At 46.3% G+C, this 27,844-nt stretch overlaps 1 protein-coding gene and 1 pseudogene across 4 annotated transcripts in view; both read right to left on the bottom strand.

The window, feature by feature from the left end:
- The window catches only part of LOC144149486 (uncharacterized), a 589,882-nt gene that overhangs the window by 441,939 nt on the left and 120,099 nt on the right, over window positions 1-27,844 (bottom strand). For all 4 annotated transcript variants that reach the window (XM_077681074.1, XM_077681075.1, XM_077681077.1 and 1 more), the window contains exons 4-7: window positions 25,860-26,044; window positions 22,247-22,708; window positions 16,379-16,638; window positions 9,239-9,373 (exon numbers count right to left, since the gene is read on the bottom strand). In XM_077681074.1, the coding sequence (XP_077537200.1) occupies window positions 9,239-9,373; window positions 16,379-16,638; window positions 22,247-22,708; window positions 25,860-26,044 (1,042 nt within the window). The remainder of the gene's footprint in view (window positions 1-9,238; window positions 9,374-16,378; window positions 16,639-22,246; window positions 22,709-25,859; window positions 26,045-27,844) is intronic.
- On the bottom strand, window positions 18,031-19,019 carry LOC144149698 (E3 SUMO-protein ligase ZBED1-like; annotated as a pseudogene).

Raw genomic sequence — 27,844 nt, 5'->3', positions numbered from 1 at the left:
ACATCTTCTGGGTAAAGCCGACGTCCAATTATGTTTTCGGATTTTCCTGCGCGAACCTACCCGTGCGGTACAATCGGTGGCGCGTTATAATCGTGCAAATATGGTATACAGCTCCCCACGGCCCGCCGACTCAGCCCGACGAGCGCGTCAACCCACCCCCTGCCTGCGAGTCGACCAGACTCGCCCCGACAGCTTTTCGACTCACCGCGTCCGCTTATACATGAGTGCGTCGAGTCCAAAAAACCTGTTTATTTCAGCTCAACGCGCCCTCATCGGGTCAATGTAAACGGGGCTCTACTAGACAGGCGTTTGCGGAGGCGAACAATGTAATCCAGCGAGCGGAATTTTGCCATACTGACATCTCTGGATTTTTTTTAATGGTGCCAATGAGGAACAGGGCATAAAATTTCTCAAGATCAAGCACGTTCGCAACACGTCTGGGCGATGCAGCGCTGCACAGAACTGCACAGTCAAAGATGACTGCACCCGTCGAGCAAACAAACACCATGTGACACCGTGGCAATTCGCGTTTTTGACCACCCTTAATTAGGCTTTGGAGCTGTCTACATGTAAACGGTAGTGCAACTGCTTAAAGCAAGACTCGTCCGACATTAAAAACTCCGCAAAAAGGAGGCGTTAACACAGGTTCGTTCATTATTGAGCCCCCTGCACTTGTGAACCAACACATCCTTACCTCAGAAAAAAAGTATGTGCTTGTGTTTCGAGGAAACTGTCTTAACTATGTGACCGGTTGTATCAAGGACATTCTCAGCAAGAAAGGTGTGTTTACTATGTGTGGATAACCTTGGAAAAAGGTGGCTGCTTTTATCGTTAGTTCGACGACTGCCGCATGCACTTTGCGCTAGAAATGAAATCAACCCTCTCTTCAGGGGCGTGCACAAAAGCTGTGCTTGCTGCCGTGCCTACCGCATTGCCCTTGTGCCAAACAAAATGTGACAAACAGACACCAGGCCAGGCGACAAGTGCTGTGATCGAACGCTATTTTCAGCGGCGAATTCGTTGAACTAAGCTGTCAATATTGCTGATCAATAATAAACAGTTCTCATCACATTAATTTTGGTAGCCGCAGCGAGCAATGAAAAAACACGACAGATCCAAAATATCTCCATGCTGCGATCCAGCGCAGTCAATATTAGAGCCAAAAAGAAGAAAGCAGGAGGTGAGGTAGCAGATCAGAATACTCAACAAAAATACGCGCACATCAGGACGTATAGGAGTTGATTATAAGATCGTTAGCTGCGGGAAGTGACCGAAAGCCACGATGGCTAAAAATAAAAAACCTTAGCAGTGCACAAGAAAATAAAGCGACATTAATGTTCGTAGTCATCCACAAAATGCTCTGACAATTTCCCTGCCTGGAATGGGTAACAAGATTTCAAGACACGAAAAGTATTACCTGATAACTAGCAAATACAGGAAAGAAACTGGCAGTTTATAAACACATCCCCTGTCTTCAGCTATCCCAGGCGTTTTGCGTTAGGACGGCGGGAAAATTGCAGGCACGTATGACAGAAACCTTGGATCCATCGATCGTCTACCACCAACGAAATCTGCACTGCATATTCTTATCCTCTTTGTCAGCTACCATTTGGTTCCAAGAACCATTTACACCCGTCTTTTGCACACGGACGTACAACAAAATGTAAACGAGCACTTCCTTAACGCAACTCGCACTGCATATTCCTCATGTTCACTCGTCATGAAGGGATGAACATGCTAAAAATCGAAAGAACTTCATTTCTAGAGGAGAACTAGAGTAGACGTTAGCACAGTTCACAACAAAGAACTTCTTGCGCAAGCCACGAAGTCACCATTACAGCAAAGCTACACCACCATTGCCTGCTTGGCTACCCACTGCGTAGTTCGGGAAGCACCCGCAAAATGATGCAGCAGTCTTCTTGCACAGTCCCTATAGTTTGCATCATATCTCGTGTACTCAGAACCTTTTTCCATGGCGCCAGAGAATCTTTTGTTTACATCACCATGTCACTGAAGCTTTTTTACCTTTAAAGGCCAACTGCACTCAAAATTTCCACCTCTTGAAAACACTATTTTTAGTTTGCCTAAAGAGAAAGCAAAATGCAAAATACAGAAGCTGAAATACGTGCATGGGTGCCGCAAGCGGTCAGAGAAAATCGACGACTTTGAAACCGAAATCAAGGAGAGCGCGGCCATTAAAATGACGTTGCGGCCGGCAAGTGAGCGGCCGAACGGTCAGCTGCTCGGGAGAAAGCCTGCACGCAAGCTCTACGTGCGCGCGGGGCAGCAAAATGAATGAATTTATTGTCAAGAAAAAGGAAAGGAAAAGCCACCAGCAGGCGTAAATTGTCACACCTAGGGGTGGACACCGAAAGGCCTGCTGGTGTAGGGGTTGGGGCAGAGGATGACAGATTCATAGAGAGGAGAGACAGATGATAGAGGTGACATATTTACAGAACACAGGGGAGGGGCATATTAGCCTGGACTAAAAAAAAAAAAAAAAGAAAGGAACTCGTAAAAGTTCACACAGCTCGACCGGATCTCCAGTTGTGTGGCTGGCCAGAGGAAGAAGTATCCGTTGGTTGGAGCACCACAGGCGCATCATCGCAGTTTACTTGATCTGCCGGCAGGTGCAGCGTGGTCTGCGGTGGAACTTTTTTAAACGCTTCTGACCGACGAGGCATTTCACGGGCCTACCACTCGTGTCCCAGCTGATTTGGTGGTACTTACTACGCATTAAAAATAAATTTGGTTGAGGTGAAATTTGAGTGCAGTTGGCCTTTGCTGACTGGCTTAAAAAATTCTTCAGGGCACTTACGTCTGATTACATCCATTGTAGACGAAAGCCTGGTGATGCTTATTAAAAACTTCTTTCCTGCAACTCTGTATTCATATCCCTTTCCTCGATTTAGTTTCTTTGTCTTTTGGCATGAATTACTCCAGCTCTTTTTGTGCTACCCTGAGTTTCAGTCTCGTTCTTAGGTTTCTTTTCTTTGTCTAAAGGTGTTAAAGGAGCCATGAAGACAAAACTCAAGTTGGGTTTATTAGAAAGACTGCTTAGTCCCGATAACAATGCTACCAATATCATCGCAATCCTCGAACAAATAACGGAGATATTGAAGAAAACGTGTGAAGCAGTCGCAACCCCCTAGCCAATTTCCCGCAACTTTTCTATGACGTCACGGAACCTTGTTTGTGTGGTTGGCGGCCGCCTAACTGACCTGTCGCGACGACACATGACTGGATGTCTGTAATGGGGCCTCTAGTCCCATTTGACTGCATCACTTGAATGCTAACGTGCAGTTAACGCACTGAAAATTAAGTTTTATTGTCGGCCCGTATGACATCATTCTTGCTCATAACACGTCACTGTGGCGCAAAATTTGAGAGTTCTTAAATACTTCTTGCTTTTTTTCGTTAAAAAACATCTTTTGTGGCTGTAATGGAGCTGAGTGAGATACTGAATCCTAGTTCTTTCAAATCAAACGAAGTTGTATTTTCTCTTCATGGCTCCTTTAATTGTACAGCTGAACCTCGTTATAAGAGACACTGATGTAAGAGACAAATGGGTATAAGAGACACTATTCACCCACATGGTTGGCTGCCCTATCTTTCCCATTAAATCGACCTCTTTTATAACAGACATTGGATGTAGAAGATTGGTTATAAGGGACAAGTCATCCTTGAAGTTTAATCAATAATCTCACTTGTAACAGACATTCTAACTTCAGATGCAGTGCCACCAGTCACTAATTGCAGTTGCTTCCATTGTGGAAACACAGGTGGACGACAGACGCCTGCAGTCGCTATTTACTATAACTTCAGCAAACACAAAGTGGTTCAGTCAGCTATGAAATGACAATGAGAAGCCCTGCCAATGGAAATGCAACTGACAGAAGTAGTTGAAGCTTACTGCCATTCATTGTATGGAGCGTGACCACACATGCGGGCTCTCCTACTCGCGTAGCTCCCAATCAAGAAGCACTGCAGACGTTGAGTCCTGCAAGCGTAATGAATAGCCTGAGCACACAGCGGAAGAAGCTCTGCGCTCTGGCTATTCATCAGGCTTGTGAACTCAACATCTACGATTCATCTTCCACAAACAAGGAAAGGAAAAAAAGCTTGTAGAATAGGTTGTAAAAAACAGTGTAAATACAGTCATGAAGCAAACAAAGTTTCATAAATTCTGGGACCAAACAATAATTAGAATGAATCTTTTGAAACATGCTGTAGCATTCTTTTGAGCTTATTTTAGTTATACGGTGCCCACATTGAACTAGGGTCTGATTAGTAAGTGAAAACATGGTACCCTGCTTATAAGAGACATCTCGTATAAGAGACAGAAACTGCTCCCTGGTACGTGTCTCTTATAAAGGGGTTCAACTGTATGAGCAAGTAGACTGGCACACACCACAGCTTCCCTGGAATCGATGTCTTCACGGTTGGTGTGCCCCTGTCCTACCCACGTGGCACGCACTATATTTTTCAACTTGCACGCTTCCAATTTACAGTTTTGTGAATTTTCTAAAACGGGCACATTATCCCCTCAAAGCTCCTGATTCCTGGCCAATCCCCCAAGTGGGTACGTGTCCAGGAAAAAGGAACAACAACAACGACAACAACAACTTGTGCTCTACCGCTCGCAACAAGCTTTTAGTTCAGACCTTTGGCCCTTCTTAAACTCTGAATGACTTCAGACTGCTTATACAGGGCGCCTTGTAAGTGCATACAATTCTCATGATTAATGTGTAATTAAGAAAAAAAAAATGGCTGATGTAACACAGTTGGTAGAGGACCAGGACTGCTGCTTTAGAGCCATGGCTTCAAATCCCAGCGGATCAGACATGTGTTTATTTATTACAGCGGTAGTCAATTTCTTGACCAGACAACAACAATGGCCCTTTTTTTTTCGCAGAATGGGGCATTTAAGGTCCCGTTAGGAGGCCTCATGGCGGAAAGAAAAGGTTAGCAGAGACCCTGACGTCACGTTTGTGAAGCCACACCCGCCACGTCAATGAGCCCACTGAGCCCAGCACTCTTTCCCATTCTCCTTTGCTGTTTCCAGTTTTCTTACGATTGGAACTAACAGATGGCACCACGCAGTTAAGCCCAGTGGGTATATGCAACACCCTTCCCACGCCACCGGTGGAAACAACCGCCCCTACCCTCCCTCCCTCCCCCCCCCCCCCCCCCCCCCCCCCCCCTCCTCCATGAGTTTGATCCCTCTCTACATCCCTACGGCGGAGCGTGGTAAACCTTGAGCAGGCCACAGCATCGAGTTATGTACGTGAGCGCCCCGCCGCCCACTTCACTCGCTTTTCTGTGCTGCAGCCAAATGTAGTCGCTTGTACGCGCTTTCTTTTCCTATTTTATAATAAACCCCTTTAACCCAGTACAACCAAAGCCCAGTGGGGTATGTCAGAACCCACAACGAAACAGGTTTGATAACACCTCCGCGGTACGTGCGGGTCGTGAGAGGGGAAGCAGAAAACGGGAGCAATGTTTTGGTCCGTACAGCATGGCGGACTTTGTGCACTACGACTCAGCTGTGATGAATTTCACTTCACCTGGATAAGTGGCTGCAGTGGTTTGCAAGATGCCTCACTGCTGCGTGCCGGGTCGCACCGGGCAAAACTTGCCGAAGCTGCCAAAGTGCACCTTGTCACCAGCAGAGTGGTAAGGATGGAAAATCACTGCGCGAAATCAACGCGATATCGCCAAAAGAGAACGGCAGCTATGCTCGCCGAGGACACCAATTATTAACCATCGGACGTTGCCTTCGAAGGAACATTAGACCACAAAGGGCACGGCATAAAAAAAACGCTGCGAAATCAGCAAATAGAAGCGACTTACGGCTCTTGCCTGCTTAGTATGAACAAGGAACCCGTACGGGTTCCGAAACGTCTATGTGTTTTCACCTTGACTTGGTCAGTGACCGCATTTCGTCCTCATCATGATACCTGACCAGACGAACGTCATCAAACTCTTGACTAGAAATCAGCTGTAGTGCACAGATTGCAGGCGACGACGCTATGGTCCCTAGATCTTTCTAGGGACCATAACGACGCCCTAGCCGCTGTGCTGTGTTGCCAGCGTAGTAGTGAGGCAGCCACAGTCAAAGCGCCGTAAAAAATTGTCCGTGGCATTTAGCCAGATTTACCGTATTTACTGGCGTAATGAACCCACTCGTGCAATGAACCCTCCTCCCCCCACTTCTCTTTTTGAGAATTTACTTTTGTGTCACTTTGAATAAAAATGCAGTGGGAGTATGTTTTTATCTCAGCATGGTCACTGATGCCGTAGACGATCACAGTAACTCGATATCGCACAACAGTGCACGCAGAAATGCTAAAAACGCATTCCAACAAAAAGAAATCTCAACAGTAGCAGGAGACGTGAGCACGAATGCCGTAGCTCAAAATTTAAGAATTGTGCACTTGCGGAGTGCCGCCTGTTGAACGGAAAACAAACCTTCTTACGCCATAAAAACGTTTCTGCGTACGAACAAATCACAAAACGTACGCCGCACTCCTTCTCTGCTCTTTGCTGTTCTGGTTGGTTCTGGTAGCGTAACAACAAAGCACTAAATGTACTCCACACTCCTCTGCTCTTGCTGTTCCGTGACTTTGGTTTTGTTGTTCAGCTGTGTTGCGACCTTTTTTTGTGCTCCTGGTGCACGCCATACGATGGGCCAGTACATGAGCTACACAGCTGGATTTAAACTGAAGGTGGTGGAGCATGCGTTGATGCACATGGAAACCGCGCGGCTGGGCGGCACTTCAGTGTTGACCCAGTGCGTGTACGCTACGGGAGAAAAAGAGGTTTTTGGGCGGTGAACAGGGATCGCCGTGTGTTTCGTGGGCTCAACAAAGGGAAGTTTCCGGGTGTGCGAAAAGAAGTTTTGGAGTGCCTTGACGGCACAGAAAACTGTGAGCTGTGAGCTGAGAACAAATGAGAGGCGGCAAGCGTCTTCTGTAAGGAGGACAGCTCCACGGCAAGCAGGGGACACTAGCATGTTGGAAATAAAAAAAGAAATTTGATTACATAATCACCTACGTGTTTCTACGAAAATGGCAAGGCTCTGACAGCGCTTCTCTGAGCAATGTTATTATGCGAAATTTTAACTTTTAAAACTGTTGCAATTTTTTCCCGCATAATGAACCCAACCCCCAAATTCATGCTGACTTTTTTTTCTGCAAAAAAAAAAAGTGGGTTCATTACGCGAGCAAATACGGTATATTGCAGTGTACTACAAGGGTTCAGGTTGGGTGCTCCTGTGTTTCGCTTCAGGACAGGCTAATTATGACTGCAGCAGTCGATGCACCCACCATCAAAGTGATAGCTTCAAATTTTTCAAACGTGTTGGGGGAGCATGCAAAAGGAAAACAAAGGCGGCTTCCAGATGCGGTAAAGTTTTCGTTAGGGGCAAAGCCCTTAGGGGCTCGGGCTTTTGGCGTATCCTGCCATCGTCGTCATTTCATGTAGTCGCGGCACTAAAACACCAAGACACTTGTTTTCCAACGTCTTACGCTAGAACTAGCACTAAAATAACACGCCGAGACACTCATTTTCCAATGTCTTGCACTATAATGCTTCGCGCTTCAAAGACACGGGACTTTTGATTGATTGATTGTAGGGTTTAATTAACGTGCCGACGCAACGCAGGCGATGAGGCGCGCCGTAGTGGAGGAGGGCTCCGGATTAATTTTGACCACCTGGGGATCTTTAACGTGCGCCAAAATCTCGTACACGCAGGCGTTCTTGCTTTTCGCCTCCATCAGAAAAGTGGCCCCCGCGGACGGGAATCAGACCCGCGACCTCGTGCTCAGCAACGCAACGCCTTAGCCACTGAGCCACCGCGGCGGGTGACATGGGACTTTTACAGCAAAGCTGTGTACCTCTACCCCCCAACGGTTTTATCGCCGTGGGCAAAAACGCCAGGCGCCAAGAATACGCTAATACACTGCATGCTTCGCCCCTCTCCAGGTTTCCCGTTAGTGGAGGTGGTCCGAGATATTTTTGTAAATCTCACAAGTAATTAAGTCCTTTAGCACTCATCGGAAGGTGCAAAAAGAAAGGTTTAAAAATCCGTCAACATGAAATGCTCCGATATGGGTACTGTTCGATTAAAAAGATGTTTGGACCAAGTGTGACCAGCTTTGATTGGAAAAATAACTGTGCAGTCAAGCAGCCTATATACGAAAACCTTTTTATAAGGAGCCCTCCTTGTGACAAGGTATGTGATGCAATTCTTATTAAAGAGCAATAGAAGGACAAACACAGACAAACATGAATGGGTGTAAGCGTGCTGGTGACAATGTCGACAATTTCAGGCTGTGAAAATGCTTAAAGATCTCTGCGAGCATTTCAATGCGATGGAAATAAAAATGTAATGACGTGCCAAATACAAAACATCTACCTACAAATCAACCAGTTCCACTGCAGGCAACTTCTAAAAGGCAAGACATTCGTTAACTGTTCAAAAACAGGGAGGCTTCATGCTCAAAGAACAAATCTACCTCGAAGGCCCGACGTCTATAGCCGGAAGCATTCGAACAGATGGAGATCTCAAATCAAACAACTTCATTCCATGCCAGGAAGGAGCTATCAGCAATGCACTACAAGCAAGCATGCATCGACACACAGTTTCAATGCTCCGAATGCTGTCGCCATATTCCAAGATGAGAGAGAAGCTTTCCACAAAGTGACCTCACTTCTCGCACAACGTCACATCAAAACAGCTTAATGTTCAGTCTCTGTATGGAACAGAACAAGGCAAGGCAATAACGGATCGATCAGTTGGCGCTGTGAATGCTTTACACGAGTACGTAGCTCTCGCTGTCACAGCCCACAATGCAGAGTTGCACACTATCTTTCTGTACTTTTTTTTTGTTGTTTCCAGGCAAGACGGCTTAAAATCATGCTAATAAAAATTAGGCCACCTGTATCTTGAGGTGAGGAGGTCGGCAGTAAGAATGGCGACTGTTTTCGTCCTCCAAGTCCGGCATTAAGGGAAAAAGAGAGAGAGTCGCACCATTAAAGCGTGACGATTATGAGGGGAAAAACGTAGACTATATTAAAAAGGCAACACTCACTGAAGGACGCATGTCAAATGAAGACATTTTTTGTTTTTATATCTAATTGATGTCCTGGTCATGTGGTATGCACTCACATATGCCCGTAAGCATGGACATGGCTGGGGGGAAGGGGGGTAAAAAAAAACGTTCCCGCCACTCACCCAGTGTTGTCGGGGTCGATGCTGGAGAAGATACCGGACTCCCAGATGGGCACCACGGCCCCCGAGACGGGCTTGTCTGACATCTCGTCGTCGGCCGTGGCTGTTTCCTTGAACTTCTGGCCGCCCCGATTTCGCCTGGATCAAAATAAAAACAAACGAGAGGCAATGTGAGCAGTTTTGAGCGCTTGTTTCTGGCTGCGGGTCCTTGTCAGTGCATCGCGGTGAGTTTTAGCAAGCGCCACCAGCGGGCTAATATTGGGTTAGCAAAGGTGCGGCAATCACATTTCAGAGTGGTTTAAACTTGGTGTGGGGCCCTGATGAAAGTCCTTGGGCTTGCCCTCATCGCTTGTTGAGCAGGACGGCTGCGCAACCCCTTCCTCCACATGTCCCTCAAACAGCAACAAATTTTTAGTCGTGGTACCTTGTGGAGAACGCAAAGAGGGCGAAATTCTTCTCGTGCTTCAGGTCAAACAGTGACTGCAAAGCTGCCACCATGCCCATATCATACCTCCATTTATGTTTCGGCTCGTTCGTCACTCCTTGTACCTGTAGAGGTCACCACAGCCCAGCCTTTGTTAGGAAGCCACCAGTGTGTGGCACCACTTGACTGTATGGCTGTTTATATATGCCACCCCCAACAAAGGGCAGCACCTTCTTTTTGGCTCGGCAACCACCAGCATCGGCTCTTTCCGTGGACTGGGGCCACTCATACGCATGCTCCGGCCCGAAGCACCAGCCCCATGACAGTACCTTCTCCGCCACCCACCATTCGTGTGTGTGCATTGCTTTTTCTTTCTTGTCGCTTTCCTTTGAATTGTAAGAACGCAGACCAAGTGTCACACAACAGAAAAAAATGGTTTGATGGGTCCATAAAGGCCTCATGGCATGTGAAAGTGGCAACATTTTAGGGAGGATAGGAGAAAACCAGTTTTTAGGTAAGGAGCAGCAGTGCATTCTGGCATCCGCTCGAAGGGCTGATGAACAGGATGCGCGCATGGGATGAGAGCAGTTGGTTTTCAGTCACTTGATATTCTGGACGGGGTGACGTCATTGTGGAGGGAGAGACATTAGTTGCAGTGCAGATAGGTGCTCGGCGGCGATTCTTTGACCTTAACTGGCTCCGTATTCTTCTAGATTGTCATCGCTACCTTCATGCCACACCATGAATCCACTCCTCACCCAAAATGCACGAGTGGACTGTCTGGTGAAGTCAACGCGTATTTGTCGTGACTTGTGACTGAATTCTTGTCGTGACTTGTTGTAGGATGCTTTTTTAAGAATGGATAGTACTGTAATTAGTTGAGAGTTTGCGTACTTAAGATCCCCTAAGCATTATTTTGTTCTGTGTAAGCTGTACCCAAAGGATGACAGCCCGCACCCCATGTCTCAGTAAGAGCCTTGAGTTGAGCTTTGAGGTTTACTGACTGTTTTCAATTGACTGTTTGTTGCACCAACAAGTGGCGTTCATTCAAATTCTTTTCAGGATTTGTATGAGGATGTCGTTTGGGTTGTGGATAGCCCTTGCCTCCGAAGTAGTAAACGTAAGGTTCATTAGCATCTCTTCGTTCATGTAGGCTGTTCCCAATGGGTGCACAGCTGATGCCGCGTTGTTAGGAGCTCCAAGTTGAGCCTCTGGTAGTTCATTTGTGTGTTTTGTGTTAGTGTGATAGTAAGTAACATCTGTAGCCTCACATGCTTGTGTCTGTTTGTTTTTCTTGCTGCTTGTGCTGCTGAGCCCAAGGGCACGGGGTTTGATCCCAGCCGTGGTGGTCGCCACGATCGAAGGTCTCCAACTGGTCGAAATTAATCCGGAACCTTCCACTATGGTGTGTCTCATGGTCCATGGGTAGCTTTGGCACATTAAACACCACAATCATCATCATCTTTTTTTGCTGTGTGCTTCATGCTGGATGGCCAAGCACACTGGTGTCTATGTCAGCTTCACATAGGCTGACATTCCCGTCCATTTTTTGCTTTTATTATATGCCTACCCTCGAAACTGACTGACCTAGCAAATAACGAGCAATTGCCAAGGCTCTAGGCCGTGCAAGTGGGGTGGGGTGTGACAGCGACACCTTCAGCAGGCTTCGTTTTGGTGTCGAAGAAGCATAGTGAAGCATGCACTACGTCACAAGATGGTCATCACACGGATTGGTTTGAAATAAAAGCAATAAATCAGAGAAGTGACGCTTAGCCCAATGTTACAAAGACACAGCAAAATGCGCTTATGAGGGAGAGGAACCTAGGCAAGACCAGACGACGAAATATCAGCTAATTGTGCATACAATTTGCTCGACTTGAGAGACCGTTAATGTTGTACGCTTCCCGGCATGTCATTTCAAAGTATCGGCAACTGCAACGGCAAAGCGAGCGTAAAGTAGAAATCACGTGACGCAAGTAATTTAAAACCCCCAATGACATATTTTATTCTGTGCCCTATCTACTCACTAGAAGGACTGTCGAAAGAAAGAAATCACTACTTACTCAAAGGCCACGTGCCCTTACTTTCACACGCACCAACCACTAGGAGGGCAGATAATCGTGAATTACCTTCGTCCCTTAAAATGTTCCGTCCGCATCAAAACTGATGCCAAGCCTCCACAAATGTAGCAACAATCAAGCAATCAAATCGATGTGCTCAGACCCCTCAAATATCTCCATTTCAATGTCATTACACTTCAAATAGTAGCTTGTACAATGGGCACAAAGGCCTCAAAGCCACAGAGCACCATATCTAACAGTATTCAATCTGTGGACAGGTTATTAGTATGCATCGATTATAAATTACAAGACATGCTGTATAAAGTGCGCAATAATACTGCAGCTACAGAGTCCCCAATGTTCAGTTAAAAAAGGTGTATATAGTGGTGCCAGTGAGTTTAGGCCGAAATGTGCACAAAGGCACAACTTTAGCGCAGCAAGTAAGACAGCAGGATGTTCATAAAAGCCTCGCAAAGGCTGGAAAAGTTCCACCTGCCTGGGCCTTGAGGGGGAAATGAGATTATAGGGCCCAAGATATGCCCATTTCACGCAGGTATTGCTAAAATACTTTAAACATACACACAGAGGACCGTGGGATCAAAAATTAAGTGCCTTGGAGGGGGCTCGTGGAATTTTGTGGGCGTAAACATACTCAAAATGTCACCCCCTCGCCACATCACAGGCTGCACATTCTCAAGTGACATGCAAAGGGCTAACTGTCGTTCTCCCGGTCTGCCACACATTGACTGCTCCGTGCCATTACAAGAAAGAATACAAACACATGCATGCTGCGTGAGTGCGTGAGGGGCCATGAAGACAAAATACAACTGTTTTTAGTTTGAGAAAACTAGACATTAGTAGCTCACTCAGCTTCATTCCAGCCATGCTTCCCGGGGTGGGGGGTGACGTGCGTCACCTGAGTGTGCATATTCATGGGGGGCATGTATGTAGGTTTTGTGTGTCCCATCCGATGTCATCACAGTTCACGCCTTTGCTAAAATGAGTTGGCGGATGCAGACGCACACAAGGCACACCACAATGGAATTATTCTCTTGGCTATACCCATCACAAGGCAGGACGCTAACGTGATATGAACAAGCAGCAGCCTTGCATTCATCAGACCCGCAGTATCAACACGAACGCCTTCACAGGCTCGATCCAGAGTGAAAGTTCCGGCTCAGTCACGCTCCTCGACTATGCAGAAGTCAAGAGACATTGCTGCACAGGCTGCGTCTTGGAGTAGCATTGACCCGTAAGTATCTCAACACAATCGGACGCGAGGACAGCGCCGACTGCCTTCTGTGCGGTTGTCCTGAGACTATCGAGCATTTGCTTAGCGCCTGTACTCTAGTGAGCGAAAGAACCTTGAGGCAGCCTTACTACGCTAGGACATTCGCCCTCTGTCCGAACAAAAGATTTTGGGCACGTGGGTTGACAACAGGAAACAAAGTGTAGCCATTAAACCCCTGCTTATATTTCTTAGTGACTCCTCTCTGGATTCTCTGCTGCTCTAGGTTGCGACAAAATTTAACAGACTGCGAAATAATGTCTCAAAGTTTTTTTGTTTTTTTTTATGGACGATAATCATGTGCTGAAAAGTGGACTGTAATCATCTGATTCAGTGCCCCGTTGTATGTGAGACGTTTATTGGTTTTACTGCTTGTACACAGTTCATTTGTCGAGTTCATTGTCATTTCTTATACCTTCCACATTCATTCCTTTCTCTTTCTGTCCCCAGTACCCTCCCCCCAGTGGGAAGCAGCAGGCCCAAGATCACTTTCTCAGGACGACCTCTTCTCCTTTTCAATAAACATTTACTCTCCCTTTCATTTAAAAGAGGAATTAACCCTGAATGTCTTTTCCATTTTGTATCTGTATCGTCACTGTCTGGCTATGTGCAGTTTCGTTGGCTTCCAATCGTCTCAGCTTGGTTGCCATCACCTGCAAAGTGTCTTCCCTAATGTATACAGGTGCCCGTCATAAGTAATCGGAAGAAGGATTTGTGAATATCCCAAAATATCTGCCTTACTGGCTTTATGACAGCCATTACTGGTGTACAAGAGGCTTTTTCTATTAGGGAGGACTCCTGGCAGCCAGGAAGTTTCCGGAAGAAGAAATTCCCATAAATTTTTAACACCTTGTTTCTATTACTTTTGACGGCACCTGCACAGGTTTATCGAGATCTTGGAATGGGACCTATGGTACGTATTTAAAGCAGTGGGAAGTGCAGTCGACAGTAGTGTTTCGGTGTGTAATCTCTTTAGGCCCTTTGGAAGATGCCCAGTCATTGATCCCGCTAATAGTATTAAAACTTTGAATTCAAATTATGTTCCTTTTAATTAATGAAGACTACGATGTAGGTCCCCCTGGCTCCAACTGAAAATCTACAGTGTCATCATCATGACGAGCTTGGAAGAATTTTTTTTTTCCTAGGAAAAGCCAGCTCTGTGGAAAAGGATTTCTTTTTCATCAAGCAGAAATTCTGCGTCCGAAATGTTCGAATCCCCACAGCGGGAAGAGCTTATTGGAGGAACCAGGTGAACATCACTTCTCAGTGAGAGTGAGGTGTTTGAGCAGAGTGGGAAGTGGGTCAGAAATATAGACGCTCTTAATCTGAGGAAACCCGCCGCAGTGGCTCAGTGGCTAGGGCGTTGCGCTGCTGAGCACGAGGTCGCGAGAAGCATAGCCGCTTCTTCATCGCGTGCATTCTATGGGGGTGCACATAGCGAAAGCGATGATGACTTCAGTGAGGAAGAGAACTGCATGCCTTCATCAGTTCGTGATGACAGCAATTCGACAGAAGCCAGTGACGAAGACCGCGACAGCGGTGGAGACAGCACCGTGTGGATCATTATTCTGTGAGCTACGAATTTTGTCAAAAGATAACGAAATGGGCGAAAGCTTTTTTTCTGGCATCTAGAGGTTTTCATTGTCCATAGTTTTATTTAGAGGCGCACACAGCTGCAGAATAATGGCAAAAAAGAGCAGGGAAACCTCATCCAACAGCTCGTGGGTGATTTGAGGGCTCGAGCCGAAAATCGGGGCCTGTCTGCATGGGTGGAGTGCGAGTAAAGGCTAGATTGGACGAGCCATTTATTCTACAAGCTCCCACACCGAAGCAGCAAGGACTGTGCTGTTTGCAGCGACAGAAAAACAAAAAAAGGCAGGAGAAAAATTATATTGTTCTTCAGAACCTCCAGTGAAAACCCTGGGCTGCACACAGCAGAATGTTTCAAGCAGTTTTACACGCTGCTCAAATATTTGCAAAGGAGTTGCGAGCAGAATGCAAAAGAAAAAAATAAATACCCTGTGAGTTTTTCTTGCACAGTTCGTGGTTTTCTTCGCAGCGCCAGAAGCTGGCAAAATAGCTGTGGACCAGAACGGCCAGAAATCGGGTGAAAGGTCTAAACTGCAAAGGGTTCATTTGCACCTTAAAGGTCCAAAGGCCTTCTGAGTACTCCTTTCTCATGTAACAGGTACTATTACGTAAGAAAAAAACTGCTTTCTACCTTGGCTTTTTGATAGGATCCTTTGAAAATGAGCAGTTACTTGCTGCAGTAGTAGGGGCAGCACACCAATAAAGCAAACGAGAGCGACCATGACCACAATGATGCAGTAAGTAATACACATGCATGGCAACATGAAAATAGCAAAAACTCAGTACTCGCACTTTCACCATCCCCATTTTTTTCGGGCCTGGAAATGATTTCATAATCCCAACGTCATGAGGATAAACGAGATAAAAATATACTTTAGAAATTTCGCACAATACTTCAAGAAACAACCTGGGGGGAGGTTAAAGGACTCTAAATATGTCTTTAAATTTAGGGGCCATGAAGACTAATGGCAACTTTGTTCTGCTGTTTAAAAGAACTAGCTCTTGGTAACTGACTCAGCCCCATTCCAGCCACGAAAGACATTTCTTTAACTACAAAAAAGCAATGCAAGAAATACTGAGAAACCTTTCAAACTTTGCACTACAGTGATGGTACATGGGAAGGAGTGACGCAACAGAGGACAGCAATAAAAACACAGTTAGCAGTGTGTTAAAAGCCCGTCAGCATTCAAGTGACTCAATCAAACAGGAAAGGAGGCCTCACTACAATCACCCCTCACATTTCTTGGCAGTGGCTTTGGTCAGCGGCTGCCAATTGATTTATTAATTGATTGTAGGGTTTAACGTGCTGATGCAACACAGGCGATGAGGCGCGCCGGAGTGGAGGGCTCCACATTAATTGTGACCACCTGTGGGAGATCTTTAATGTGTGCCGAAATCTCATATACACGGGCGTTTTCGCTCTTCGCCTCCACCGGGAAAGCCGCCGCCGCCGCTAGGAATCGAACTTGCGTCCTCAAGCTCAGCAGCACAACGCCTTAGCCACTGGGCCACTGCGGCGGGTGGCGACTGCCAATTGCACAAACAATATTCTCCGATGTCACAGAGGAACCATCAGAAAGCATCCGACGTGTCACCACTGCTTCATATGTTCTCCTTAATATCTGGACTATGTGTCTGGAGTTTGGAAAAAAGTTGGCGTCATTATTATCGTGACAATTAGTAGCCTCTTAAATGAACCACACTTGTATTTTGTCTTCACAGCCACTTTAAGGCCCTAAACAAGTTTTCGAACTGCTGAACAACCGTGACTGCCCACCCACCGGTAGCCAGGGTGGTGACGATGGTGGCCAGGAGAGCTGGCTGATTTGCCAGTGGCGTGTTCTGATGAGCCCTTGAGTGGCTTGGTTGGTGGCAGGGGTGACGGCGGCACGAGTGGCATGGGGGACGCAAGGTGTGGAGGGGGAGTCACACTGCGACTGCCGGGGGCACGGCCGTGCTGGAACATGCCCTGGAGGAACTCCTGGAAGCTGATCTTGCCGTCCTGGTCAGAGTCCAGTGTGTGGAACAGCTGGCCAATCATCTGCGATGGTGGGAAGTGGGGTGTCGTCATCAGCGTTTATCATCACAGAATACCACCTCGCTCCCATGAAAACATTTGTCTGCACTTACATTTGTCACAACACATTGTTATCAAGCCCATTGCGACTCCGTCCCACTCATGTGAGAGCCAGAATGAAAGCTTAGATCAATGACCCTCTTTTATGTGCTTGGGGCTAATAAGAGGCAAGTGTTGAACAATGCGAGGAGTGCAGATTACAAACAATCCACCTCTGTGCAACAGTGAGACGTCACAAATACACCCTTTTATGCCATGTTATTAAAAACATCACTTGTCGAATTCATGTTCTTGCCAATTTTCTCAACGAGGAATTAACCCTGGATTCTTTGGGACAATGATGAGAAACGGTATACAGAAACACACTGAACTCGAGCTCAAATAACCCGAAACTTCAATCACCTCTAATGTTTTTCACATCTGAAACCGAGCCCCCGTGGATGCCGTATACTTGTTCTCACATATCTTGAAATTACCCACAGCGGTGGCTCAGTGGCTAAGGCATTGTGCTGCTGAGCACGAGGACACAGATTTTATTACCGGCCGCGGTGGCCACTTTGCTGGTGAAGGCGAAAAGCAAAAACGCCCGTGTATGAGATTTCACCACACGTTAAAGATCCCCAGGTGGTCAAAATTAATTCGGAGCCCTCCACTTCGGCGCGCCTCATCGCCTGCGTTGCGTCGCTGCATTAAAGCCTACAATCAATCAATTATTATCTTGAAATTTTTTTACCATGCTCCTTAGATACAACTTGAAACCCCCTCGCATAAAATTCTGGGAAACACCCTCCTTCAGACTTGATTGAAATGCTGTGAATATTCAGAAAGACAATAATTTTCCTGATAAAAACTGCCCGAAGAGACAGAGTCTTCGGTCGCATTGCATTCCAGTAGACTGGAAGGGATGAGGGGAACCCAATTGGTAAAAACCAGACGTGTGAGCAGGGAACAAAATTTTTGCCATGCCACTGAAAGAAGCTTTATCTGGAGACAAAAGGCACCAAAGGGCAGTCACAAGCACAGCCAAATGCACCTCTACGGTGAAAAAAAAAAGATGTCTGATGCTGGTATAATCACCACTACAAAAAGTACAGAGGACAGAAAAAGATCATGACCCACAAGATATCATGATGCTACTGCAAGTCGAAACATTGCTGTATTTGATACTAGGGCTGGGCGTCGGTCAAAAATTTTAATACGATTAATTGGATGCCTTTAATCGGTTAATTGATCGAACAATTAGATGTGTTCATTTAGATGAATAAGGCTTAAAAGACAAAGAATGTTCAGTTATTCTTTATGGCTGTTTTTATTTTCCCGTTGTCGATGCTAGTTTGTACAAATCATTTTAGACAATCAGTGATAATTCATGCAGTTGCGGAGACAAAGAATCTTGTTAACATTTTCAGGCAACAGAGAGTTTCTTTTCTTGTTGACAGTCATCCCGGCCGTGCTGAACACACGCTCGCATGGCGTCGAGGTTACCGGGACACACAGCAGCATTTTTAAAACGGGTGATAGTTACGGAGGGAAGGAGCTCTGCACCCTCCAACACTGCAAGGGATCCAGATCATCGTCAGCTACTTCTGCCATAAAGCGGTATAACGGCACCTGGCAAGTTGTGCTTTGCTCTTCACTTTCTGTCACAAAATAGTACTTTCACTTTTTTGCTGGGAGTATTTTCAGTGGGCGTGGCGGACGGCTTAATGGCCAGCTGAGGAAGCCTTTCCCACACATGTTCGCGGCGGTCTCTGTCGGTGCAAGCGAGGCTCTTGAATCGCAGATAAAAAGATGTGGCAACTTCGTAATCCCTGTAATGCAGCCATGCAAGGAGCCTTTCTTCGACGGAATCCACCAACATAGCCTTGAAACGGCAGATAAAAGCGGGGTCACAGTCGTTCGTCGTCATGGCATTCTTGAGTAGTTTCAAGGCAGGGATGAGCACGGACCGCGTTACATACTTGTCTCCTCCTAGGAGTTCGGTCACAGCCAGCAACGGTTTAATAAGCGTATCCTGAAGCTGCTCCAACATGTCCCATTCGACATCTGTGATGCGCAGAGTGAGTGTCTTGCTGCCAGTCGCGTCCTCCATGGTGCGGAGTAAAGGTTCCTTGAGCTCGATCAGACTGTTTATCATCACGTATGCGCTGTTTCAGCGCGTAGCGATGTCTTGCTGGAGCTTCTTTCTGGGCATACCAAGATCACTTGCATGCTTTGAAAGAACCACCTGGTGACTTTAGCTGCGCTTAAAATGACACACAAAGCATCGACAAATCGCAAGCAGCCGTTCCACTCCAGTTACGCCGAGTGCCTTCTGTACGCAGAGCTGCAAAGTACGAGCCGCGCACTTTCAGTTCTGGAAGTTCCCTTTCTCCACCCGAAGAGAGATGTTTCGGGCTTTATCTGTGCACACAGCTACCACTTTAGTATCTATTCCCCACTCTATGGCAGCCTCCAATGTTTCACTGGCACATTGATCCGCCGTGTGCCGCTTAGGCATCGTTGGCCACAGAAGTCCAGAAGTCAGCAGTCAAGCTGATGAAACTGGCAGTGGAATGTTCCACTTGAACTTACGATTTCTTCCTGTTTTATAAGGCGTCCACCCTAGCACCCACTGCATGACGTGACGGAGGCTAATAGCATGGTGAACCTGAGGCAATTTTTAGAACGTTCGCTAATCCGTCATCTTCAGCAATGCTCAGAGGACGGCTAGAAGACGCAGTCCAGGTAGTAAGGGCTTGCGCAATGCTTTCTTCCTTCGTCGTTGAAAGGGACCTTGCGGTGTAGACGTCGATTGTTGTCTGCGTTTTCGGCGAGGATTCCTGCTGCAGTGGCTGCCGTGGGTGCTTCACTCGCAAGCGTTATTGAAGCGAGCTGACGCTTCCACAGTAGGCAAAGGCCTTTTTGCATGGGAGGCAATGAACTTGCGTCGGATTGCAAACTTCACCCCTGCAATTTACTTTATATCCAAATTTTCCTGCGAGTTTGCCTTTGATGCTGGTACAGCCGTCCACGTCGGCACCGGGCCGAACACTGAAAGGAGAATGCTACCAGCAGCTGAGTGCAATCGGAAAGCGCATGCGCGGAAGGCATTCAAGGCAGTTCCATTTCCGGGAGTTCCACGGATAATTGACGAGACACAAAAAAGCGAGACACGAAAAAGTTCAAAGGCGCCAATTAACAGCGCATAGCGACGTCTCGACACACGTGGGTCCCCACTAGTGAGTGCTGTTGTCGGCAAGCGCATCTCACAGCTTTCTTGCTGGGAGACGGAGATAGTTCGGGCGGTCTTTTTAGGAAAACATCTTGGGACGCAGGGTTCATTGGCCAGCGTACAATGGTGCTGTACAATCTGCTTAATGATTTTGAAAGTGTAAATTCTTCAAGCAGCCACTGCCAATCCCTTCCGCTGGGGGGGGAAAGGGAGAGGGGGGGGGTTCCATGATGTGGAAGCATTTTGTTGCGGTTAAACGAACCCCCAAAGAGCATTTTCTGCTCCGAGCTGCACGGCCTGAACAGCATGGAGTTCCCCCTTCGACTGCGGACACGACGTCGATAGATCATTTAAACTGACAGCGACGATCTGGAAAATAGCAACAAGGATGTTCATGTTGGCAGCCACTAATGGAAAGGAGAAGGCCGGTACGTGCAACGTAAAAAACGCAAAAAAAAAAAACACTGAGTCGCACGCAGGGTTAAAGACGACCGGCCTTTCTTCCGTGGCGCACTTCACTTCAACCGATTAACCGATTAAAAAATTAATCGCGACTTAAGCATTAATCGATTAATCGGAAAGTTAATCGACAAATCGCCCACCCCTATTTGATACACAACAAAGTTGAGGGCAACGGTTGTGACAAGAGGCCAGTCAAATGCATGAAAACTCCCCCAGGTATGACTGCTTAGCAAGCACAAACAATGTTTTATTTTACTGTGACATGGCCTGGCAAAAACAAATAGCAAACTAAAACAGGACGTTTCCTACTCTTGCTAAATGTTACCAGCTCTCATCTCCCTCCCAAGCCAGCTGTATGCATAAACATTATTAAAATTTAGTGCGGAAAGTTGGGTAGGTTGGTACTGCCGGGATAACTGAGGCATGTTTTCTAGCCCAAAAAAGGACGCAAACACAGAGAGGGATGCGGACGGGACAGATGCTAGACATCAACTGAAAGTATCAACTGAAACATTGAACCATGTGAAATATTAGAGAAGAAAGTACAAAACATTAAAGAAGAACCGTGCATAGTGATGTAGTGTGTGCACACGCATAGTTTTTGGGGGTCCAGTGTTTTCACAGTTTAATATTTTATACTTTCAGTTGATGTCTGGCATCTCTGTCCCATCCGCTATCTTCTCTGTGTTGGTGTCCTTTTTTTTTGCACTAGGAAACAAGCCTCTGTAACAATTTCATTTGCACTAATATGTCACGCTTAGTTGAAACACAGGCTCACTATTCTAGAAAGTGCCATAAAACTAATATCCACTAAATACACAGAACAGATGTTTGCGAGAGTGCAGCTCATGTACAGCAAATGGATGACCACGGCAGGTGTTCATAGTAGCCACTTTGAATGTTACTAATTTTAGTTTCGACAAAAACGACCGTGTCCTGTGCACATGGGTGCGGTCATGGGTGCGATGTGCTCACAACTCTTCCAACTTCAAATGCTGTTGCACCTTACAAGAGCCCCTCAAAGATGACGTAACTGTTGGCCGTCGAATCACGTTTATTTCCAGAACATTTTGCATTGCAGGCGTTTTTTTACTTGCCTTGTTGTCACACAATGACATTACTTTGAATTTCAACCACAGTGAGTTCACATAACTAATAGTGTAAACTCGTGTAGTCAATAGTGTAAATAAGACTCACAGCATTTAAAGCCATGCACAGGAAAGGAGCTCAAGATTTCACTACCCTTTTCTACGTTTTTCCCCTTACCCAGTGCAGTTGACTGAAGTGTGCATTAAACTTGGCATGAGTAATATTACAGCAACATAGTCTTTCAAACGAAGCGAAGTTGTATTTTTTCTTCATAGTGTCACCGAGCCACGGAAACAAGAACAAGACAGGATTAGAAACAGCACTTCCTATTGTGGCCAGACAACATCACACATGCTGGCCTAGGTTAAGCCAGCGGTGTCTGCCACAGGAGAAAAAACTGTGGGGGTGCCACATTCAGTATTTAACTACACTGCCTCGGAATGAAGTGTGGCTGCTATCATTTTGCCCATTAGGTGCCACTACCCTCTCCGTTGCCGTCGCAGCTACGAAAGTTTGTAGGCCACACTGGTTTTCGTTGTGACATTATCTGGCCATTCGCCCACGCCCGCCACAATGGGTCGTTTCCCCTCCTGTACTTATTCTTGCCCCTAGTGCATATGCAAGGAAAGAACAAGTTGCTCGTGTCAGCCAAACCTATCAAAAGGACATAAAAAATGGTAGCTTCCTGTTTCCGGTGCTTACAGACAATGCACTGCTATGCGACTGTGATCCCACTTTTGTCACGATACGATGAAAGCTGCGGTAATATTCGACAAAAGTGTGTGCACTTTGCGACAATCAACATACCTCTTCGTCCATCTCCATGCCGATGTGCTCACACACACCCGCCAGCTCATCAACATGGAGGTAGCCGTCACTGCCCACGTTCAACTTGCGCCATGTTGCCCGTAGATACTCCTCCGGGTTAGTCTCCAGGAGCGTCAAACTCGACTCGGCTGACTCGGATCCCGCGCTCATGGTGAACGACTGTCCGAACATCGGAGACGATCCAATCTCGAATCCGGCGGCAAACAACACCGGAGGCATCAGGGACCCTCCTTCGGATGCGAGACCCCTGACGCCGCCTTCTTCAGCGCCGTCCTTTTCCTCGATGCACATGGGCGAGCTGCTGACAAACTCGCTCGAGGAAAACTTTCCCGGGGAGTCCTCGAAGCCGCTCTCGGGGTAGGACTCCGTGTTCGCTGCCACGACAGCGTTGGACGCTTTTTGGCTGGTAGCAGCAATCGGGGGTGCCTTTGGCTGCAGTTCCTGCGGAAACAGTGTGCACATGAAATTTTTCTTGCAGGCAAAGCCCCGTGAAATGTCAGTAAAGCAACTCGCACTGCAAGTGGCTGGAGAAAACTAATTTGCGGTGCTTCACACCCCAGTTCAACTCAGGAAACATTTCAACATGGTACAGTAAAAGCTCGTTAATTTTAACTCCAATAATTTGAATTTATGGATAAGTTGAACTGTACGATTTGGTGCAGCCAAGCCTCTATGCAGGTGTATAAAGAAGCCCCTCAATTGCAACCCACGTAGGTTGTGCCACGAATAATACGAACAACGCGCCACTGCGCCGACATCTACCGAGAGCGCAAAGTAGCGTAAAACCAATCAAAATCCCACGTGGCGGCCATTTTGGAAGACACATTCTTTGTGAACTCGGTCGATGACCACGCACTGGCGTCTGCGGTGCGATCACATATGAGGGCATCATGAGGTCAGAAGCGCAAAACCTGTCGCTGCCAACGAGAACGAAGTGGCCGTCTCTTGTTCAGTTTCCAAGAGGGCAAAGAGGAGGCTTTCTGCTGCATTCGTTTGTTAGAGCAAAAAGTGCTGCCTGTCACCTTTAGGGACTAAAGGCAGGCCCCAGTCGCGGGTTTTTTACAAGCTTCAAAGTGTTGACATTCCCCACGACTTCACAATAGCAGTGCACTGCTGTTATTGTTCACTTTCATTAGTTCAAACTTTCACCAATTAGAACTGAGATAGCGTTTAATGTAATGCAAAGGTCTGAGCCTGTCGGAGCATTGTTTGACTACCCTGTGGGTTCCTTATACATTCTGCGTCTTTTTGAGGCGAAAGCCTTAAGCGCCCATATTGCGAAAAAAACTATTTTGTTGTTGTTGTACGGTGCAGAAAACCGCCACCACTGTAAATAGCAAATAAAAATTAGCAACCAATCCACTCTGTAAGGGTGGAGGACCAGCAAAGCAGCCGTAATAAAATAGACATCTCCCACATAATTAGAAAATGTACACATATTTATTTTCTCACCATTTAGAAATCCACATAATTAGAAAATGTACACATATTTATTTTCTCACCATTCAGAAATGGTAGCAACTACGGCTTTGTGATCACTTAATCAGACTTGGAAGGGCTACAGTTTTATCCCTTCCTCTCGTAAAAGCCAATGTATTACAGTGGACTGGAATACCGCCACCTCCTCAACATCACCGTCAATTACCTAACTGTAAAAAGTAAACGAAATTCGGTGTAATTGCACAGTTATCTCAGTGCCCAATTGTTGTCATTCAACTGTGTTCGTGAAAGTTTTGATCAAACAAGAGTTACAGCGGCAGCTTTATAGTAAGCGTTCGTGATAAATTTGGCTTTGCCGCAAAGTGTTTTTGTATATGCAGAACGAAAATGCCTGGAACCCTGCCTATGTCGATCCCGCACTCGGACCACTTCATTAAGCAGCATCAATGAAAGAAATGCTTTATCAACGCAGTCAGGTCATCTTCCTTGTTCGAGCCCAAGTCCTGAGCCTTCTCTTTCATGAGGAAAACGAACATCTCAGTCAGTGTGTGCTGTAACTGTGCGATCACATCAAAACCATAGGCCCTATGAAGCATGATACAGATCCCTGAAGCTCTTTACATTCATAAAGAATCAAGAGAGCCAGGGCTGTTTAATGGCGTCTTGTTCTTCTAAGAGAGGACGAATGTTTTCATGAACTTACCAGAAAAATACTTCGAATTCTAGTCATACACCGCTTTTCCGTAAAAAAGAAATATAAGCCATTCCAATCTGTGAAAGTGGATGAGCAGAGAAGCTGGGGTGACAGAATTTTGAACAAAGGCACGAACTCTTGGTGGAAGTCATGCTTCAACTAGATGCCCTCAACAGCGTTCAATCTCGGTGGACGTTATGGAATCAGGGGTAGACACATCTGTTTGTGGTGGGGAATGGGTACATGGCACTGAAGCACAGAACCTACAGCTTTTCCAGTAGGACGACAGAATTAACGTACTGTGTAAAATTCAAAACGCAGAACGGCATCTTTATGGTTTTCTGTCCCATGCTCGGATGGCAGAGTTGAAGTTTTTACCCCGGTGGACGCCTCCTTCGGCAATTGTTGCCTATAAGCAAGCAAGCAAGCAAGCAAGCACGCGAACAAACAAACACACCCGAACGCCTCATGCTTCGGAATGCCTTGTGCTTCAAAAACATGCCGACAAAATTTGCTTCGTCACAAGGTGCATTTTCTGAGAATGCAGAACAAAACAGCATGGAACTCCAGCCATAAATGACTCCTCTGTAGAACACATCTGCATTTGTATGGGAATTGAACCCGGGTAGGAGGAGCCGAGTGCGTGCAGCACTGCCGCAAACCTTGCCTTACAATTTGTCCACTGGTGTTTTTTTTGCCAGCACCTGCCCACGACTGGCTGTCTTATCTTGTGATTAGGTGAACCACACGCTTCCTTCCTCTTTTGATGAATACTGCATCAGTAATCTTGTTTTGATAAGAAAAGAGCATTGCTTTGCGGTCGCTATTTCAGAATGTTCTTGCTTATTTGAAAATGTTCTCAATCTAAATTGATTTTTCTAGTAGCAAGAGAAATACTGATAAATTTGCGAAAAGCAAACGCTGCAGGATTCATTTAACCGATGACATCTGTGCTCGTCGCTTTTTTGGCTGCTTCTTCGACATTTGTGTATTTTCCAAGTTCTTTGCGGAGCCCACGTTTGCTCTAATAAACCGTGTTTACTGAAAGAAGCCTGCATTGCCCTTGGATATGTGACAACATCGTCGGACAGGTGAAAGTGGTGGCACGTGAGTAGAAAAAATGCACACCAGCCACGGGGAGCTCTGATTCTGATAAAACTATGACGTGGTGGCACAAAGTGTAGCCAGCCAGCCTATCAAACTAATCTGCACCAAAAGACGAATAAAGAGTAGCTACGAAAGAGACGCAAACACATTGTGTAGCGATAAAAAAAAGTAATTGATCGACACAACTAAACGAAGCCATCTTGGCTTCACCTTCAAAGCACATAAGGGGACTAAAGTGCTGCAAGAAATTTCTTTTCCAATTTCTGCAAGCAGGACGCGCACACGCACCGACTGAGAGTTTCCACACAACTAGGGCTCAGGCCAGTGAAGCAAACCCTCTGCAATGCTTACGCCGGGGTCCACTTTCGGCGCTGCTGTGCCCCCAGCAACGTCAGCCGCAGCCGGACCCAGGACTTCGTCGGCGCTGAAGTCCTCGTCGGACGAGATCTCCACGTCAACGTCGGCCTGTGAGGCGGGCCGTGACCTCCGGCCGTACTTTTTCTCCCCCAGCACGTACTTCGGGGACACCTCCCGATCTGCGAGGCAAGGGGTTAACGCAAAATTGGTACAGCGATCCAAAGCACTCCAGAAAAAAAAAAGTGTGTTGATGGCCACTAAGGAAGTAATATTAAGGTCACCATCAATATGTATATGTATCTTGCATATTGTCCATATTTTAAGTGCAGAGCACTTTAGGAGCTCGCCTTGTCATCTCAGCTCGCTGTAAAGCTCGATGTCAAGCGACTGCCGGAATCAGATGGCGCAACAGGATAACGGGACCAAGTAGAGCCCGGCGTACCATCGTTAGGGAATCCCGCAGAGGCTTCGAAAACCACACGGTTTATATAATCATAACCATTAGAAGCTCCTGAACCTCTGGCGCTTGTCATAGATCTCCCCGTTGTCTGCAGGTACATTTGAGGCAAAATATACGTAATTACCCGCAGTTCCCGCGTTCATTTCATTAGGAACGCTCCTTGGGTGGGTTTTTCTGATAGTAAGCGAAAAAAAGTGGCAGTGCAATGCTGGCACGTGCGGGAGGAAAAGCAAGCACAAAAAGAACAGAACTCCCGCTGGCACAGTTTCAGGCAGGGGGCGCGCGAGTACTGTGAAGGCAGGAAATTTGAATGGCATTGGGTGGTAGCAGTGCGCGTATAACGGCGCTACAGCCCATTATGGCGAATCACTGCCCTGCACTTCCAACAGCTTTCATGTTGAGTAAAATGCTTTAATTTTTTAAATGAACCTAACCCTGAACCAACCACCAAGGCATCTGTCCAATGTCTGATGTATGTCCATTCCTGCTGATGCAGGACGATGTCCATTTAATGAGCCACTGACGTGCCATGTCTGACCGCACATTTCATCAGACATCTGATCAGACATCTCAAACTGAATGTTCCGAGAACATGCATTGAAGCCCTCACGCAGTCATTTGCAAACAGACAATAAAGGGGAAAGAAAATGATGTGGTACAAAGGGCAGCTACAATTGTTTTTTCTATAGGACGTTTTTATGCATAATTATGTTTGCACATTTAGAAGCGGTAATTTTTTAGCCTCACAACAAATGTTCAATGCAATCACCTGATCAGATAAGGATACCAGTCAACACAAGGCATAAAAATAAGCAGATAAGGTAAGCATTGATACACTTGCTTCATTTAGCAGACCCAATCATTTCTTTTACAGCCGGCAAGCAACGGACATGTCTCCGTAAGAAAAAAATCTTAGCAAATTCTTATGACTGAACTGCAGGACATAATAGTCAGTATGCTGGCCTGAAAGAGCTGTTTAATATAAAAATTTAACATAAGTATATTAACAAACTGCCTTAGCTTTTTATGCCTAAATTATTATTTGTGCTGCTAAAAACCAATGTTTGCCCACGACAGGATAATGTCCCTAGCCCATCTATTCCTGGATGTTCCTACTATATCAGCAAATGAACCCCCAGAAATGGACATACATCCTTTGTCGGAACTTGTCATTTCGCTGTTATTCCAACACCGCCTGTATAACCGTGGTTACTTTAAAGGACCTGTGTTTTATTTTTCACAAGAAATTATTCAAGCCTCCATATTCTTTCAGTCCAAAGTTAAAGGTACGGTTTTCTAACAGTAATCAGCGAGCCCTATCTCTGAATGCGAAGGGTGTTTTTTTCCTCTTCTTTCCAACCAGAACTTTGTGCATAGAAAACCAGACAACCAGACACAAGCAACACGGGATCACATTCGAGAAATAACGTGTGATGCATATTTGGACGAGGGACAGGGACAGTGAAAAAGACAAAACCATACGATCAAAAGACAAAAACCACCATCGTATGGTTTGTCT

Source organism: Haemaphysalis longicornis, unplaced genomic scaffold (genome assembly GCF_048455015.1).
Source record: "Haemaphysalis longicornis isolate Haplotype H1 unplaced genomic scaffold, Haemaphysalis longicornis Haplotype H1 scaffold_8, whole genome shotgun sequence".
NCBI classification, from domain to species: Eukaryota; Metazoa; Arthropoda; class Arachnida; order Ixodida; family Ixodidae; genus Haemaphysalis; species Haemaphysalis longicornis.
This window is presented reverse-complemented; position numbering and strand designations above follow the sequence as displayed.